The 18,280-nt window shown below is 41.3% G+C and overlaps 2 protein-coding genes across 5 annotated transcripts in view; one reads left to right on the top strand and one right to left on the bottom strand.

Moving 5' to 3' along the window:
- LOC106029827 (sodium channel protein type 2 subunit alpha-like) overlaps positions 1-12,493 on the bottom strand; it is a 76,325-nt gene extending 63,832 nt beyond the window's left edge. For all 4 annotated transcript variants that reach the window (XM_066999728.1, XM_066999729.1, XM_066999730.1 and 1 more), the window contains exons 1-3: positions 12,360-12,493; positions 5,129-5,193; positions 4,414-4,530 (exon numbers count right to left, since the gene is read on the bottom strand). The gene's annotated coding sequence lies outside the window, so the exon portion shown is untranslated. The remainder of the gene's footprint in view (positions 1-4,413; positions 4,531-5,128; positions 5,194-12,359) is intronic.
- A 323-nt stretch (positions 12,494-12,816) lies between these two features.
- On the top strand, positions 12,817-17,098 carry LOC136791123 (uncharacterized). Its single transcript, XM_066999765.1, has 2 exons — positions 12,817-12,956; positions 13,086-17,098. The coding sequence occupies exon 2, from the start codon at positions 14,674-14,676 to the stop codon at positions 15,700-15,702; it is 1,029 nt and encodes a 342-aa protein (XP_066855866.1). The 5' UTR covers positions 12,817-12,956; positions 13,086-14,673; the 3' UTR covers positions 15,703-17,098.
- Positions 17,099-18,280: the final 1,182 nt, after the last annotated feature.

Here is an 18,280-nt window from a genome sequence, read left to right as displayed (position 1 = left end):
CACACACACAAAAACCTTTGCGACTGCACCGTAGCAAAGTCAGTATCTATAACAGCATCAGGAAGTGATGCACCTTATTATAAGATCCAAGTGGGTTTCAAGATTGGTTTTACATTTTTTTTCTCCTTAGTATCTTCTCACCGTATTATGTACTTATTTCCATATGAAGATAACCAGTATGGTAAATCAGAATTGTCCAGATACAAGCCAAACAGTGAGTGAAATGCAGAGGTCTTGCCTTGCCTTTTCCAGGAACTCAGGCAGCAAGACTTGGTGGTCTCTCAGGAGTACCCACAGGATAGACCAAAACTTCTAGAGACAACCTGCCTGCTGCTGCTTTGGGTGAAGCATCAATAGCATCAGAAATTTATAACCTGGCAAGGATGGCAGGCAGCAGTACCAGTTCCTATGCTGCTGTGGCACCCAGCACTGCCTGCCCCTGGATGCTCCTAGTGAATACGTGCTCCAGCTCATCTGCAGAAGTGGGCAACACTGCAAGGGCACAGACACTGTGTCTCTCCATAAGCACACTTCTCTCTCTATGATTGAGAGATTTTAAACAAGAATTTTCTGTCCAAAAGTTCAGGATAACATTGGATAATGTTAATGCAAAAGCACCTTCTTGAAAAGACACTGCTCAGGGTAAATGAAAAAATAAACTAGATCTACATGTCAATAATTCCAGCAACAGAAAAATAACCCAAGAGGATCAACTGAAAGCATAGATAAACAGGGGACTGATGTTTAAAATGTCACAGATATGTCACAAAAGTGCATGCTCTCCAAGAGACTCACTAGAGCAGTTCTTGTTTTTCCCTTATTTAACTTACTGAACTCCAGGAAAGAAAATTTCATGGGATGACTTTCAACAAAGTCCAATTTTGACAGAACTTCTAATGAAATAACTATATTAAACCTTACCGCTCAAATATGAAAATACTTTCAAAGTTCTGGGTTGTTTTTTTTGTTTGTTTTTTTTTTTCCAGAATGCAACAACTAAATGGTTTATTTTTTTTGCCTAAACTTCTCCATTGTTCTGAATTTCTACAGTGGATTTCTCACAAGATTTTAAGAAAACTTTGTATTGAACTTATTACATAGCATAGCAATATACAACCTATAGTTAGACATGTGAGAAAGGGTTTATCTCCTATCTGGAAATAATCTAATTAATGATAACAAAAGCCTTAACAAGAGAAGCAAGATAATTAATGGAAATTCTCCCCTGGTAACAGAACAATGTGCTTTGGACTTGGGTGTTTCAACCAGCACAACCACTCAACATAGGGAATGACTCAACTGTCTCTAAGGAGCATGACATCTGTGATTATTATTGATAAATACGTTCTTGTCTTAGGCTGAGCGCACAATTTATTTCAAGAGAAGGGAAAAATCTTCTTTAAAATTAAATTATACCAGTTTCCACTCTGTGGGTTGTGCACTGTATGCACGTATGCACTCCCAGAGGACACGCTGTACTAGGTACCCAACTTAATGTCCCAATAAAAAATTAAATGAGGACATATGTGCTTAACGGATTGGGCCCAGGGATACAATGTTTCCTTGCACTAGAATAAGGTGGAATGTCTTTTTCATTCTATCACTGCTTATTAGTAGCAAGGATATATTAATAATAAATGCTTATATAAAGGAAAATGAAGTATTTATCACCTGTTCAACACTATGTCAAAACTCTCTCTTTTCCTCAAACAAGAGAAATGAGTTTTAAAATAAAATACTGAAGGGGAAACTGTTCCTATCAATACTGTAATGCTGGTAATAAAGCCTGAGATTAACAAAATCGATTTAGAAGCCCAGTAATTTGTTCACGTCTCATACTATTTATCTACACTTTGCATTTCTTTTAATGTGTATAATTAAAAATCAATACAATCCATTTCACTAATTTCCATTCCTCTCTGCTGAACTTCAGCTGCAAACACTGAATAATGTTTTGAGAATGAAATGGGAAACCCTTGTTTTTGTGTCTCTTAGGTATAATATAGAAGTATTTGTGAATGCCTTAGCCTTGCTCAAATCTTGCATTTTCATCAAGTGAATGTTCATATAATGTTAAAATTAAATACACCTTCAAAAGACCATTTAAAAAGTCCATAGTGTTTTTAAAAATACACAAGAAAGAATAAAAAACAAGAGCCTAAATAAGATTATTCTCTTAAATCTCTAACATACGTAGGTGACAGGGTGGGTGAAGATGACCTGAAACCACACTGTCTGTCTGATGGCCAGCCTGGCCCTTGGCAAAGGTGCCTACCTCCAGCTGCTCCAAACCTCTGTGCACGATGCCTGCAGCTGGGCTCTGCCTTCCCTTGCTGACACACCCTTTTCCACCAGGACCGCCAAAGAACCTCTGGGTTTCTCCCGGAGAGCTTGTGGTCAACACAGGATGATTTTTTTCTATTTGTGTCCAACAGCTTGTTGGATGATAACAACAACACTGCAACCAATCAGGCACAACTAACAAAAGGTAAATTTTCAATCCACGTAGAAACTATGGGACATTAACCCCCCACTATTGACATGAAAATAGCTGTGTCAGAATTGCCTTTCTTTCCATATGAAAATCCACAGCTTAATAGTGCTGTTGTGCTATACTTCAAATGACAAACACCTCATTACAGTAATTCCTCTTACAAAGTATTAAGGGTTTTCTGCTGTTTTGTTTTTATTGCTAACTCCCACACATATACATTTGCTCTAGAACAAGCTCAACTGGGATAAAAATCAGATTTTCACTTCCACCACTTACCTTTGATTTTTTGCATCCCATTCAAATTAAAAGTCTTTTAACATATCGCAGAAATGAGACATTTGTTAACAAAGACACACAATATAGATAGAAATACTCAAGCTAAATTGCAAAAACTGAATCTACTTATTTACAGGAGAAGTGTATTGAAATTAATTTATTTGATGAAAGCCTTTTCCCTGCATGACTGTTCAATGAACAATCATATACTTTAGTACGAGGGTTCCTTCCATTATTCATTTTCTTACCAAGACACTTGGAGGCTGAAGCAGTACCACTCAAGCAGAAAGCACAAAGCACATGTCTCTAAATAACTACCATTTCTATAGGAGTTGTGACCAAACATTTTAGATAAGTAAAACCACCTCGCTCTCTCTGGAGTAAATGATGGGATGCAGAAAGTGTAGAGTTAAGGTAACAAGGTGCACAAGAGCAATCTGTGCATCAGGTTCCCCACCAGCAAGGCTGCCAGACATTACAACATACTGTTGCTCGTTGTAGCTTTTCTTGTTGCTTGCTCTCTGCCACGCACTTCTTCGATCTTTCCACAAACGTGGCCAACACTGCCTAGCAACCAAGGGGACATGATGGCAGATAGCAAAATCCCCCACCCAGAGCTCACCCCGCTCCATCCCCACAGCTGCAAACTATCTTTTATGGCAAATTAAGATGAATACATGTTCTTTGTTGCCTCGGAGACCCTGAGAGAGGACCTCAGAGGTGACTTGGGATGCACTGGGGTTTCTCTCCTAAGGGTGGAGACTAAGAAAGTATTAGATCAGTGGGTAAAACAGTTCCCCAGATGCTTATACCAAATAAAATAAAAATAAATAAATAAATAAATAAATAAATAAACAAAAGGGAGGGGGAAGGAAAAGAGAGGGAGGGAGAGCAAAGAAAAGAGAAAGCCAAGTGCCGCGGCGATGGGGAGCAGAAGAGCCATCAAACGGCAAGGGGATAAGGCAAAGAGGCTGCCTCCCTTCACCCCCCTCCCCAGCCGCCCCCAGCGGCGGGCCGAGGGCAGGAGAGGTCCGAGGGATGCGCGAGCGGCAGCCAGGAACGGAGTCGGGCCGCAGCCCCCCACAGCTGCTGCTCACCTCTGCCATGCCACAGGTGCGCGCCGCCTCGATGCTGCGGGACCGCCGCTGTCCCGTCCACGCCTCCGCTCGCCTCGGCTCCCTTCACCCCGAGCGCCCAGCTCCGCGCTGCAGCCGCCGCCGCCCCGGGAGCCTCGCCCGGCCCCGCCAGCGGAGGGAGGCGGCCGCGCCCCGCCACCACCGCGCCCCCTGGCGGCGGCGACGCAGCGGGAGGGGCCGGGCGGGGCCCCGGGGCGCGGCCGGGCCTCTGTGGGGACGGGGTGGGCTGCAGAGGGCCGGTACCCGGGGATGGGGGAGCGTCCGGCTACCAGGGGTGCCCGCGGAAGAAGGGGGAGCAGCCACCGGGGGTGCTCGGAGCCGGGTGCAAGGCAGTTTCCCGGCTGGGCAGCCGCCGGTACCGCGGTGATGGACACCAGACAACAGGGGGAAGTAGGCATCGGAACAGCATTAGGCTGCAAGACCCGACAGCCCTAGTTCTTAAAACGTGTATCTAAAACCATTATGGATAGCTAGCTACAATCAAAACATTTCAAGTTATCCACCCACCTGGGCTCGTTGGCACCTTCAACATCAGTGGCTCATATCCCTGCAGGTTTCTGGCTATGGCCTGTGTGTACCATCTGCACCAATTCCCCATCTGATGTTCTTAGGACCTCTGTTGATCTGGAAGACCGGATAAATTAGTTAACTCTGTAGTTTTTTGTCTGTGGTAATAACCTGAAGGCATTCAAAGTCCCATCACCTTCCTTAAAAATAACTCTTCCCCTTCTTGAGAACTGGTAAAAATACATAAACACAACCATGAATTTGAAAATGTGCAGATGTGATGGGTCTATTACACTCATATTTGCTTGCCCACAATCCATCAATCATCCTGACAAAGCATGGGCATATGATGGTGGGGAGGAATTGGTGCTAAAGAGCCCTCACTTCTACCATTTTAGCACAGATGTTGGTCACATTTCTGTGGCATACCTGGGCATTTCCCCAGGTTGTGTCAGATTTTGTACCAGCCCCCAGCCACATAGAGCCTGCTTAAAACAATATCCATCGTTGTCCTGACTGAATGTCAGAAGCCAACTTCTAGATTGTGTCTAATATTCTCTCAATTTAAGACAATACAAACACTTAAAAATTGCATTCTGTACTGAGCCATGAATTCCCTGCAAGGTACAGTAACGGTGTTCGATACCTTCAGTCTGGCTGCTCTGAGCCATGCATATTCTAAGCAGTTGTGATGTAGCACCAGAGGCAATCTTACCTGCGTTTGGTAACTACGAAGAAAACGCCTTGGTTTTCCGTAGGTATTTAATGTTGAATGTTCAACTGCAAGAGATCAGAGGCAAGAACATAATTGTCTTTTTATTCTTTTTCCTTCTCTCTCAGAGGGAAAACCAATGAAAGTTAAAAAACAAAGCACACAAACAAATAAAAAGGTGGGGAGGGGGAGAATAGGATGACAATATCTTATTTCCAATTTTTTTCTTCTCCTCGCTATCTTAGTTAGCATTGTAGTGCAGCTGTACAATTGCTTTCTGAACACCTTGGCTATGTTGAAATCCAGAATATTTCCATATCCAGGGTGACTGGGGTAGTCAGGTTTGTCTTTGGGGCAAGACAGGCCTGATATTTCAGATAGGGGTGATTATGGAGTTGGCCCACAATGGCAGTGCTTTTAAGAATTACCACATATTAGAGAACCAATGGATTTCCTTAAAACACAGAATGCCATATGAAGTCATTTGTTACATTAAATTGAAAGAGGTCATTCAAAAGCACCCCCACACGGATGGGGTGTTTTTCATGTCATGTTATACCATCTGCTGCAATGGGGTCTACATTCCTTCCTAGGCTGGAACTCCTCAGTCCAGAGTCGTGCAGACAATGAGAACAGACTACAGCTAATTTACTTATTTGGTCCCTGTCTTTACACAGACCAAGTCTTAGTCATACTCCGTAACAACAATAAAGTCATTACTACTACTTCATACAAGTGTTAGGATCCTAATTGTAATACCTAATCACTACGTGAAATCTGAGGGGCTTTATCAGGTGGTACAATCAATCTGTTTCTAAGGGAGTAGACTGAATTGCAATAGTTAATGTCATAGCACCACTCCGTGTTCAACCTGGATATTGCTTCCTAATCCATACATTTCTTAGAATGCTCAAATCATAGGATATCCCAAATTCGAAGGAACCCACAAGGGTCATCGAGTCCAACTCCTGGCTGCACACAGGACCACCTAAAAATCAAACCATACATCTGCAAGTGCTGACCAAATGCTTCTTGAACTCCAGCAAACTTGGTGTGTGACCACTGCCCTGGGCAGCCTGTCCCAGTGCCCAACCACCCTCTGGGTGCAGAACCTTTTCCTAACACCCAGCCTGACCCTCCCCTCTCCCAACCCCATGCCGTTCCCTCGCTTTCTGTCGCCGTCCCCAGGGAGCAGAGCTCAGTGCCTGCCCCTCTACTCCCCTCGTGAGGGAGCTGCAGGCCACCATGAGGCCTCCCCTCAGCCTGCTCTGCTCCAGGCTGAGCCAACAAAGGGACCTCAGACACTCCCCACATATCTCCTTCCCACCCTTCACCATGTTTGTTGCTCTCCTTTGGCCACTCTCCAGTACTTTTAAGTCCTTTTTATATTGTGGCACCCAAAACTGCATGCAGTACTCGAGGTGAGGCTGCACCTGTGCAGAGTCCTGCTGTGTTGCCACCTGAGAAACACAGTGATCAAACTGTTTATAATCTCATTAATCCCACGCAAATGGCAATGTGCACCAGTAGAGAAGGAAAGCATGGACATATATGTTGTCAATATAAACATATTGGAAAAGAAATGTCCAGTACCTATTGATATAAATGAGCCAGATGGAAGTATTAACTGCATGGAAACTGCTATGGCTTGTAACCAGCCACAGCATTTTTTCTCCAAAAGCTCAGAAGGAAATTTTGACCCTTCTAGTCCTTTAGCTACTTTCCTACTTAGAGTATATTATCCTGAAGAACAGAACAGACTTACACTTTGCCCTTGCCTGCTGCCAAATAACAGCATTACCATATAATGCTTTACTGGTCTAACTTTCCTTTCATGGACATGATGAGCAAGGAAATGCTCCGTAATTGGCTTTCGAAGGTCTAGCTACTTGCATCGTATTTCCAGTTTGGCACTGGGCCATGCTGAAGTCACAATGCTTGTATTAATGGATGGTTTCCTCCCTAGGTCTGGATAGATGTGAAATGAAAATAATTCTGTTCTGTTCTCCAGCAATCCTCGTTAATGTCAGTCATGAAATACTGCTGTCTAAGGAGCTGCCTCACTGGTGTCTCAGCAAGATGCTGATCTTGGCTCACTGCAAAATGCCTGTGAACTGTCAGAAAATTTTATCACTGGAATTTTTTAATGTGTACTTACATTAATCTTAGTTGAGTGTTGCCCTTTTTCTTCTAAAACTGTACCCTCTCATTCTACTAATCACACCATCCGGTTACATGTTCCTTTCTGGCATTGTAATATTGACCTTCTCCTGGCTTTTCTTTGCAGTAGCTCCTCCTGCACATTAAGATAAGTCATTCATATGACACCCTACAGCAGAATTGTCCTGGGTGCAAACTCGTTCTATGACAGTGGTCAACTTCAATGCAAGATTTGTTTTGATGGTTTTGAGGCAGTACAGCACAGAAAATATACATGCCAAAATATTCAGTAAAGGCAAAAGTGCTATGTCATGAGACACTGCTGCTGTGGCCCCATGGACCACAGGTCTAGCTTCAGCCGATTCTTAAGTGTTATTGCATCAGACTGCTTACTAACTGTAGAAAGTGATGTGTTGGTCTTTCTGCAATTCCTTTGCTCTCCCCCATAGCTTGTGCCATCCGGCTTGCGCTGCTGAGCTAATGGACTACTAGGTATAGTAGTATAAAGGTGCGTATATATATATGATATATATATATATAATATATATCATATATATATGATATATATATATACCGTATATACATATATATATTATATATAATAAATATAAATAAAATAAATAAATATATAAATATAAATAACTATAAATAAAATAAAATAATATATATATATCATAGAATCATAGAATCATAGAATATCCCGAGTTGGAAGGGACCCATAAGGATCATCAAGTCCAACTCCTGGCACCGCACAGGTCTGCCCAAAAGTTTAGACCATGTGACTAAGTGTACAGTCCAATCGCTTCTTAAATTCATACAGGGTTGGTGCAGTGACTGCTTCACTGGGGAGCCTGTTCCAGTGTGCGACCGCCCTCTCGGTGAAGAACCTCTTCCTGATGTCCAGCCTAAACTTCCCCTACCTCAGCTTAACACCGTTCCCGCGGGTCCTATCACTGATGATAATGGAGAATAGGTCACCTGCCTCTCCACTCCCCCTCGCGAGGAAGTTGTAGACTGCGATGAGGTGCCCCCTCAGCCTTCTCTTCTCTTCTCTGAAAGGCCAAGTGACCTCAGCTGCTCTTCAAATGTCTTCCCCTCTAGGCCCTTCACCATCTTCGTCGCCCTCCTCTGGACACTCTCCAACAGTTTAATGTCCTTTTTGTACTGTGGTGCCCAGAACTGCACACAGTACTCGAGGTGAGGCCGCACCAGTGCAGAGTAGAGCGGGACAATCACTTCCCTTGACCGACTAGCAATGCCGTGCTTGATGCACCCCAGGATACGGTTGGCCCTCCTGGCTGCCAGGGCACACTGCTAGCTCATATTCAACTTGCTGTCAACCACAACCCCCAGATCCCTCTCTGCGGGGCTGCTCTCCAGCGTCTCGTCGCCCAGTCTGTAGCCAGGGTTGCCCCATCCCAGGTGCAGGACCCGGCACTTGCTTTTTTTAAACTTCATGTGGTTGGTGATCGCCCAGCTCTTCAATCTGTCCAGATTTCTCTGCAAGGCCTTTCCACCCTCATCCGAGTCCACAACTCCTCCAAGTTTGGTGTCGTTGGCAAATTTGCTCAAAACACCTTCTAGTCCTACATCCAAATCATTTATAAAAACATTGAAGAGGACTGGCCCTAAAATGGAGCCTTGAGGGACCCCACTACTGACCATCCGCCAGCCAGATGTGGCCCCATTTACCACAACCCTTTGAGCCCTGCCCGTCAGCCAATTGCTCACCCATCGTATATTGTTTTTGTTAAGTTGTATGCTGGGCATTTTGTCCAGTAGGATCCTATGGGAAACCGTGTCAAAAGCTTTGCTGAAGTCCAAAAAGATCACATCAGCTGGTTTCCTTTGATCAGCTAGATGGGTGTATATATTTAATATATACATTTAATATATATATATTCTATATATATTGTATATTATATATTATATATTATATTATTAATAATATATTCAATATATATTCTATATATATATATTTTGAGGTATGAAGTTTGATTCATATTGAGGTATAAATATATTTCAAAATCTACTAGTGAACTAGAATTTGGCTAGGAAATAATTGAACATAAAAATACTGGAAAAGTAAACAGCAGTCAAAAAATGCAATTAAGACTTTTCCTGCAAAACAACCCATTTAAGTTTAACCAAAACCTAATTGATTAATGTATAAAGAAACCTAGAAGAAGCATCTGAAAGGTCTCATTAAGTTGCCTTTTCTCTGGGTTTTAGAGGCTATGCAGAAAAAAATGCTTCAAGACAGAGAGTTGTACAGCGGGTGTTGAATTAAGGGAATTAATTTGCTGCTTCCTCCTCACCTTTTTTCAACACTCCACCAACACTGTACTCCTACTTTTTGCAGGATTTTACTTGTCAGTATTTTAATGTCCAGTCATATTATATAAACATGTCCACATGAAGAAACTTCTGCATTTCCACATATGCCATTATACCTGTGAGTGTGGAATATTAAAAGACTGGCAATCCGTGGACTGGTAAAAATATTATTAGTGTTTAAAATTGTCATTAAGAAGCATTTTTAAGTAGAAAGAAAATGAAATGCATTTTTAATAATGAACGTGTTTTAGTAAGAAATGGGAAAAAATATTTCTTCTCATAAAATTGTTCACCTACATCACCAGATCCACATATCAGATGTGGACTGGATCTATCACAGAACCACATCAATGCAAGCTCCTTAGCTCAGTTTCGGGCACTAAAACACACACAATTATAAAGTTGGATCCACATTACATACAATGAAATATATACCTGTATTTTGACTTAAGTCTTAAATAACTTCTATTTGATTAATATTGAAAATAAATGCAGGCAGAGATTATATTCCTTTTTAAAAATAAAAATAAAAAATAAAGCCTTTCTCCAACTATTACCTCCCCTCTCCCCCCCATCAAGTTGAGTACATTTTCTCTCCATCGTTTTTAATTATACTTGCACAATTTCTATCCGTGATTCAAAGAGAAATCCAAGTGTTGTTGAAGTCTAAGGCCAAACTTCCCTACCAGGGATCTTCATAGGATCATATGATGAAGAAAATGAGTGTTTATTTCAGTGAAAGTGGGGTAGTGAACAGGAAATTGTGCATAATTTGTTTTCATATTCATTTAAACCATGTGAACCTGTCAACTTTCTAACCTGTAAAAAATCTCAAATATAAAAGCGTATTAGTATCCTCTAAATCTCTGTCACATCTAGAGCTTATACCTACGATTCTACTGTTTACATATTAATCAGTATAATCCCTGTTTTGTACAGAACTGTTGAGCCTTCTCCTCTGGACCATACTAGATACAAATCTGAGAATACCAGCACCAAGAAAACCATTAACAAAGAGGAAATATCAAGAGGCAATGGTGCAAACACAATGCTTGCAACCCAGTCACTTCATACGTCTGTGGGAGAAAAATGCAGGCAGCAGAAGGGAGAGAAAAAAAAAGCTCGAGTCAGAAGCTGTGACTGTGAGCCAGTCAAAACAAACAGCAAGGTTCAGGGAAGCCCAGCTGACACCTCATCAGCAGTATCACACAAACAAGATCCAGGCCACGCACAAGACACAATCACTTCCACTGCTTTCAGGATTAAAACTATCAAAGCAATCCACAAGAATCAAAAATACTCTCAAAGATGTCCAAACCAGCAAGGAACTGCTTTTTCAGCTGAAAATGCGCAATGGCTCAAAACCACAAAATCCAACAAAAAGAAAAAAGATACAAGCCTCACCATTAAGAAAAAAGAAAGAATCACAAAAGAGCACATTAATGCGAATGTGCTAATGGAAAACCACATCCAAACGAGGATGGACATGAGGCAGTATGATTCACAGCCTACGTCTTGTGCAGTAATACACAACAGGTTTACAATAAAAAGCTGAAATGACGTAAAACTAACAGACTTGGCTTAACTTCTGCTGCCTGTCTCCCTTCCTAAGAGCCTGTCGCATTAAAGGAGACTTATCAGTCCAATGTTTGCCTCTTTCAGAGTCCTGCCAAGGGCTTTCACTGAGGCAGTATCACAAAGTTGAATGTATTTAATAAGGCAACAGATATAACAGATTTGGAATTGCCATTGATAAATACACTTACTGCAGTAGCATGAATGTATGATAGTAGTGCTAGCAAAATCCTATCCTGGGTATTCCTCACCAAAGGGTGAAGGCACGGAGCTTACCAAGAAGGCATCCCTGTCTTGTTAGAGGAGGAGTACAGCCTGTTGACTGCCTCTTCTAAGTTTCCAATTTCTCCCCGCCCCCCCTTTTTTTCTCTCTTTTTTTTTTATAACACTTTTTGTTGTCGTTTTGTTTCATTTACACCAACTTCTATCACTCTTTTATATCCTAATCTTATTTGGTCCCACTCAGGAGCAATGTTTAGCATGATTTGGGTGAAGAGTGAAGTACTACAGCCACATACGTTTAGCATGTACTTCATTAAACTCATTATCATATTCAGAGTGTTAACTTTAATGTTCATTTTACAAATAATAAAGCAAAAGGTTTCACTCTGGGCACCGTGGCCCCCAAGACTGTTCTGCCACCAAAACAGGGCCATCCCACCAACACAAGACTCCCTCTTTCAGCAACCACTCATAAAAAGCCTGTGGACCTCCATCCACAAAGTCTGTTTAACAGATAAACAAAAGCAAGCTGCTGAAAACCCTTTTGCGAAAGTGTGGTACTTATCAGTAATGCTAACATATATGACTATTCTCCACAGAGTCTCAGTAATCTTTTACCCCCTTTTAATTTGCAAGGGCATCTAGCTTAAGTGACATGCTAAACATGTGCCTAACAAATACTGATGTGGAGTTTTGAGCCATTTTTTTCAAAGGCGTGTAATTTCAAACATCTGACTGGGTGCCCAATTTGATCTCACATTTCCTTATCCACAAAATGACTGAGGACAGTTCTCTTCACCAGCTAACCACTTTTTAAACTTTCATATGGAATGCAGTATTTATTGCTTTATCAGACTGAAAATGCTAGCAGTTCAGCTATTAACGCTTCCGAGAAGAGCTACAGCTGTTTCTGAAAGTGGAGTGACTGAAACCCAGTTACCTCAAGCAGCTACAGAAGAAAAATGCAGGTACCAGAGGAGAAAGAGAAACCTCAGGTCAGAAGTGGTCACTGTGAGCCCGCCAAAGGAGACAGCAAGGCTGAGGGAAGCCCCACTGAAGTTGCATACGACCAGCTGCAAACGGTAACACAGCTTGTCTAAAACAAGCTCGTCTACACAAAGTCTATCCGGACCAGATGTTACATGAGCCTCCTCTACAGAGACAGATGAGGAAGCACTGCGCCAGCCCAAACACTAAAATCCCTTCCACAGCGTTCAGGGGGAATGCTATGACCGCTATCATCAAGGGTCATAAAAGTTCTGAAAGACACCAAAACTGGCAAGGAACTAGTATTCCAGTTCAACATTTTTCCAAACAGCAGAATCACAAGAAATGGAACAACCAAAGGGGCCCAGCTGTGCTCTGCTGTGCAGCCGCTGGAACCTTCCAGAACCGTCTGTCGCCTCACAGGGCAGCCCCAGCCTCTTCTCACACCAGCCAGCCCTGCGGCCCCCTCGCCTCGCCAGGCGGTGCTGCCGGCACCCAGTGCAGAATGGCCCCAGCACCATTCATGGCCAGTGAAGCCTCAGTCCCTGAGGTAATGTGGTAATGAATGGGGTTTCCCATTCATATTTATCTATGATCTTTCAAAGACAATGGCAGAAATATGGAAAATTCTTACATGTTGCACTAAAATCCCGCAGTAAAGTGAAGGTTTTGTGCACAGGTTTCTCGTGGGGAGCAAGTTACTCCGGAGACAAACGGACAACTGGCACAGATGAGGGAAGCACTACACCAGCCAAAAAGCACAATGCCCTCTGCCGCTTCCAAAATCAAATGTATTAATGTAATGATGAATAATCATCCAGATTCTGTAAGACGGCCACACCACCTCGGAGCTGCTCTGCCATTTCAAAATGTCTCTGAACAAGAAAATCAAAAGTGTCAAAAAGGTGAAACGTGTTCAGAGGAGATGCTCCCTAAGCCTCAGGAGCCACAGATGAGGGAGCCATTGCGACAGCCAAAAGCAAAACCATTTCTGCGGCTTCCAGGATTAAAACTATCAATGAAGTCCACAAGAATCAAAAAAAAAAATCTCAAAGACGTCCAAACCAGCAAGGAACTGCCTTTCTGGCTGAAAATGTGCAATGGTTTAAAACCACAGAATCCAACAAAGAGAACAAAGATGCAACCCTCACAGTCTATGTGTTGTGCAGTAATGCACAATAAGTTTACAATAAAAACATGAAATGACTTAAAAGTAACAGACTTGTCTGAACTTTTGCTGCCTGTCTCTCTTCCTAGGAGTCTCAGCATTCTACCATCTTTCCTTGGCAAAGGCATGTGTGAAAAGAAAAACTATAAAAATCACAACTTATCATGTCTGTAGCATATCTGGACCCTACAAGCATCCAGATCGCAGGTTACCACAGAAGCGGAGCTCCCTGATGTGCTTTTGGCACAGTGAAGCAAAACCTCCTCATTATCCTATCCCAGTTCAAAACTTAGGAGGTGTGTGATTTTTCCACTTTCAATGCATTACAGTTAGTTGAACACAAACAAAACCCTCAAATTGGTAGCTATTTGTTCATGGATAACAAAATGAACACTACCACTCTACCAAAAAATTCTTTGTGTGTTCCTGGTTCAGTTAAAAATAGTCTAAGCTACATGTTGTGAAAGAACTTGTAACTTTCTGGTAATTTGTATCTAGAAACTGCACTTTCAGGAGAAAATGAGATATGCATGCTCTAGCAGGACAAGTACAGCAAGCCAGGTATGTTTTCGAAAGCATTTTTAGCATTCAGAAAGACATTACAAGCCCAACAACAGAGTGCTTAGAAGGGCTGGTGCAGACATGATCACAGCCTGTGAGAGTTACCAGACCTGCTGGTGTACAAAGAAAGTAATTGTGTGGGCTCCTTGGGACTGGGTAACATCCAAGGACATGGAGGCCTGCCTTACCAGAACTCTTCTAATCCAAATTACCTATGACTGCTATCATCAAGGGTCATAAAGGTTCTGAAAGACATCAAAACTGGCAGAGAACTGGTATTCCAGTTCAACATTTTTCCAAACAGAATCAAATCACAAGAAACAAAACAACCAGAGGGGCCCAGCCATGCTCTGTGGTGTAGCTGCTGGAACCTTCCAGAACCATCTGTTGCCACACAGGGAAGCCCAGGCCTCTCCTCACACCAGCTAGACCCCACCTCCCTAGGTGGTGCCACTGGCACCCAGTGCAGAGTGGCCCCAGCACCACTCAGGGCCAGTGAAGCCTTGGTCCCAGAGGGTCAAGCTGAAGCTGGTCTAGAATGGCTCCACTTGCCCTAGGCTTGTGCTTTTTGTACTCTGAAGCAAAACCTCATCATCAGAATACATATGCTCTGAGAGAGCAAAAGGAGAATGACACTACAAATGCACAACAAAATCAACACTCAGCCTTTAGCTCCCTGTCTGAAAAAGAAGCTAGGGGTACCTGTAAAAATAAGGGCAGTAAGGGAAAAGGTGATGAAACTGAGAATGTGCAAGGTAAACTGAATAAAATGGGAGGAACACAGATTAGGGAGGAAAGTGGAAAGGAAAATAATGAGGGTGATAATGTGGTTGGGTATAGTGCTGAGAAGGAGCGAGAGAAAAAAAATAATGAAACTGATGATTTCGGAGTTGTACAGGTTACTAACATTGACGAAGAAGCAGTCCAAAAGGATCATAAAGAGTTCAACTTCAATAACAACAACAATAACAATTACACCACGTTTTCACATCCAAACATTTGTAGGCAGGAAACAATTCTCTCAGCTCCATCTAACCCAGTGACAGAACTAAGCCATGGAATTTGCACTGCATCGCAGCATGCCTTTGAAAAACTGCAAAATCAGTCTGGAAATGAAGAAATATTTGAGATAGGTGAATCTTTTGAGAGCTATTCTAGCAATACTGTAACTGTTTCACTGGATGAACAGAATTCAGAAGATAAAGATGCTGTTACCTCTAATAGTCTTGCTCAATTTACTAAAGATACCACTTGTCAGAAGCCTTGTACTAATAGCATATTAGTTCTAAAGGAGGCAATGAATACAACACTCTCTGTTGACAGTGACTTGGTATGTATTGGGGAAGAATCAAGAAACGATAAAACTGTAAATACTATTTTATCTGACACTGTGAAAACATCTTTTCTTAAAGACTACCTCATTTTAGACTTTGGTCTAGTAGAATCCACAGATGTAACTAAAAGCACCTCCAGCTCATATTCAAAAGACGACAGGAATTGTGATAGGGAACTGAATGATATTAATGCCTGTCAGGAAGATAAAAGAGTCCTGAGTGCCCGAGAATGACAGAAGCATAAGTTTAGATTAGTGAGCTCAAGATGTACAGCTTTTCCATCATCCCAAAAGAAAAAGTCAAGTCTGAGCAGCTCACTGTAGAACACCAAATTAAAAGAAATAAATTCTATCATAAAAATTCACAAAACAGCTAAGCAATCTGCTGTTTATGTCAAACATTTACCAAAAACATAGCCTTCAGCCAATAACAAGTATTGAAGGTGATGCCTGCCCAGTGACCTATGTTTAACAGCCACTGTACCCTAACCATGAGAAGGTAGCACAGTCAATTGTCCTATAAACCAATACTTCTATGAATGGCTAAATGAGATCTTAATTGGCTCTTAAAGATAATCGGTGGAATCAATCTTCCTTTTAAAAATGCAAGAATGTGAATACAAGACAAGAAGACCCTGTTGAATTAAAAATCAACTTAAAAAGTATCCCTCTCATCCCACTCACACATTCTCCTATGTTCAGTTGGTTCCAATTTTTTTCTTCTCCTCGCTTAGTTAGCATTGTAGTGCAGCTGTACAATTGCTTTCTGAACATCTTGGCTATGTTGAAATCCAGAATATTTCCATATCCAGGGTGACTGGGGTAGTCAGGTTTGTCTTTGGGGCAAGACAGGCCTGATATTTCAGATAGGGATGATTATGGAGTTGGCCCACAATGGCAGTGCTTTTAAGAATTACCACATATTAGAGAACCAATGGATTTCCTTAAAACACAGAATGCCATATGAAGTCATTTGTTACATTAAATTGAAAGAGGTCATTCAAAAGCACCCCCACACGGATGGGGTGTTTTTCATGTCGTGTTATACCATCTGCTGCAATGGGGTCTACATTCCTTCCTAGGCTGGAACTCCTCAGTCCAGAGTCGTGCAGACAATGAGAACAGACTACAGCTAATTTACTTATTTGGTCCCTGTCTTTACACAGACCAAGTCTTAGTCATACTCCGTAACAACAATAAAGTCATTACTACTACTTCATACAAGTGTTAGGATCCTAATTGTAATACCTAATCACTACGTGAAATCTGAGGGGCTTTATCAGGTGGTACAATCAATCTGTTTCTAAGGGAGTAGAGTGAATTGCAATAGTTAATGTCATAGCACCACTCCGTGTTCAATCTGGATATTGCTTCCTAATCCATACATTTCTTAGAATGCTCAAATCATAGGATATCCCAAATTCGAAGGAACCCACAAGGGTCATCGAGTCCAACTCCTGGCTGCACACAGGACCACCTAAAAATCAAACCATACATCTGCAAGTGCTGACCAAATGCTTCTTGAACTCTGTCAGCCAAATCTACCTAAAGATTCACCAAACAAGACCTAGAATGACGGAAAAGTCCCCAGTCACTGCAGAAAACAACATAATTTATTCTCAGTGGCTCAGATTGGCAGAGAATAATCGCCATGTTTGTTACAATAGATGCAGATAGGATTAAGGAGTTTCTTATGAGCCATATTATTTACCACCTTTTTTTTTTATTATCATATTTCCTCTTTTTATTTATTTTTCACCCAGCAATTCAGGATACATCGCATCCACTCTCCATTTAACCAAATTAGACCATCCAATAATGGACACTTTTATGCTGAGTTAAATTGAATGTGCAGATATTTAAACAATGAAGGCACTCAGGTGACTGCTTTGAGCTATTGTTGGTAGTGGTGCTGCATTCTGAATCAAACTAACTAGGAAAGAAATTGTTTATTTCATGTGATTTTCTTGAAAAATACATAGTGTTATGTATATTACAATGTGGGTATCTATATAAAAAGTTTTATAGAAAATTATAAAAAAATATACATTTTAAGTCTCTTGGATAAAATTTTCCCCAAGGTTTTTAGTTCTCTGTGGTGATTTTTTTCATAATGCCTATGTTATAAATTCAAGGAAGTAAACCACCTTGAAGAAAACAATAACAACATCAGCAAAACCACTAGATTTTACCTTGCTTATGTGACATTCTTCTAAAACAGTGATGTGCAAGGTACTTGGAAAATTTACTGATATCATTTGCAGAAAGAAGAATAATTTTTGTTCAAATATACCCAACGCAAAACTCGTCACAAAAAGATGCAAAATTGTAACTCTCCCCTCTATAATATTCAGCATTTTTCATAATTAAATTTTTGGAGAAAAAAACTTTCTGAAAGAGATCATATACAGAGATTTCCTTTTGTCACAGACAGGTCAAGTGACTGGATGATGACTGGTAAGATCTTAGATACCTTAAGTACTAATTTTCTTTGTTTTACTATTTTAACACTTACAGTTTGAATTTTAAGTTAATGAACTTTTTTTTGCATATATAAGTGAATCAAAAGATGCTTAGAGCATAAAGAACAGAATTTAAAAAAATAGAAAAAGAAAACAGGCTGCATAATAAATTTTGAAATGCTATTAACAGCACACATTCTTGAAAACACAGAAAAAATATGGTTTTACCTCACGGTACTATGATACAGTACTAGAATTCATTCTCCTACTTTCTGATATAAATGATGACCCTCTATTAATCACAAGGTTTTGCAAGTGTTCTTGCATATGTGTAAACTGCACAATGCTGT

The sequence above is a fragment of the Anser cygnoides genome, chromosome 6 (assembly GCF_040182565.1).
Source record: "Anser cygnoides isolate HZ-2024a breed goose chromosome 6, Taihu_goose_T2T_genome, whole genome shotgun sequence".
Lineage (NCBI taxonomy): Eukaryota > Metazoa > Chordata > Aves > Anseriformes > Anatidae > Anser > Anser cygnoides.
Note: the sequence above shows the minus strand (reverse complement) of the source record. Positions and strands in the feature narration are given on the sequence as shown.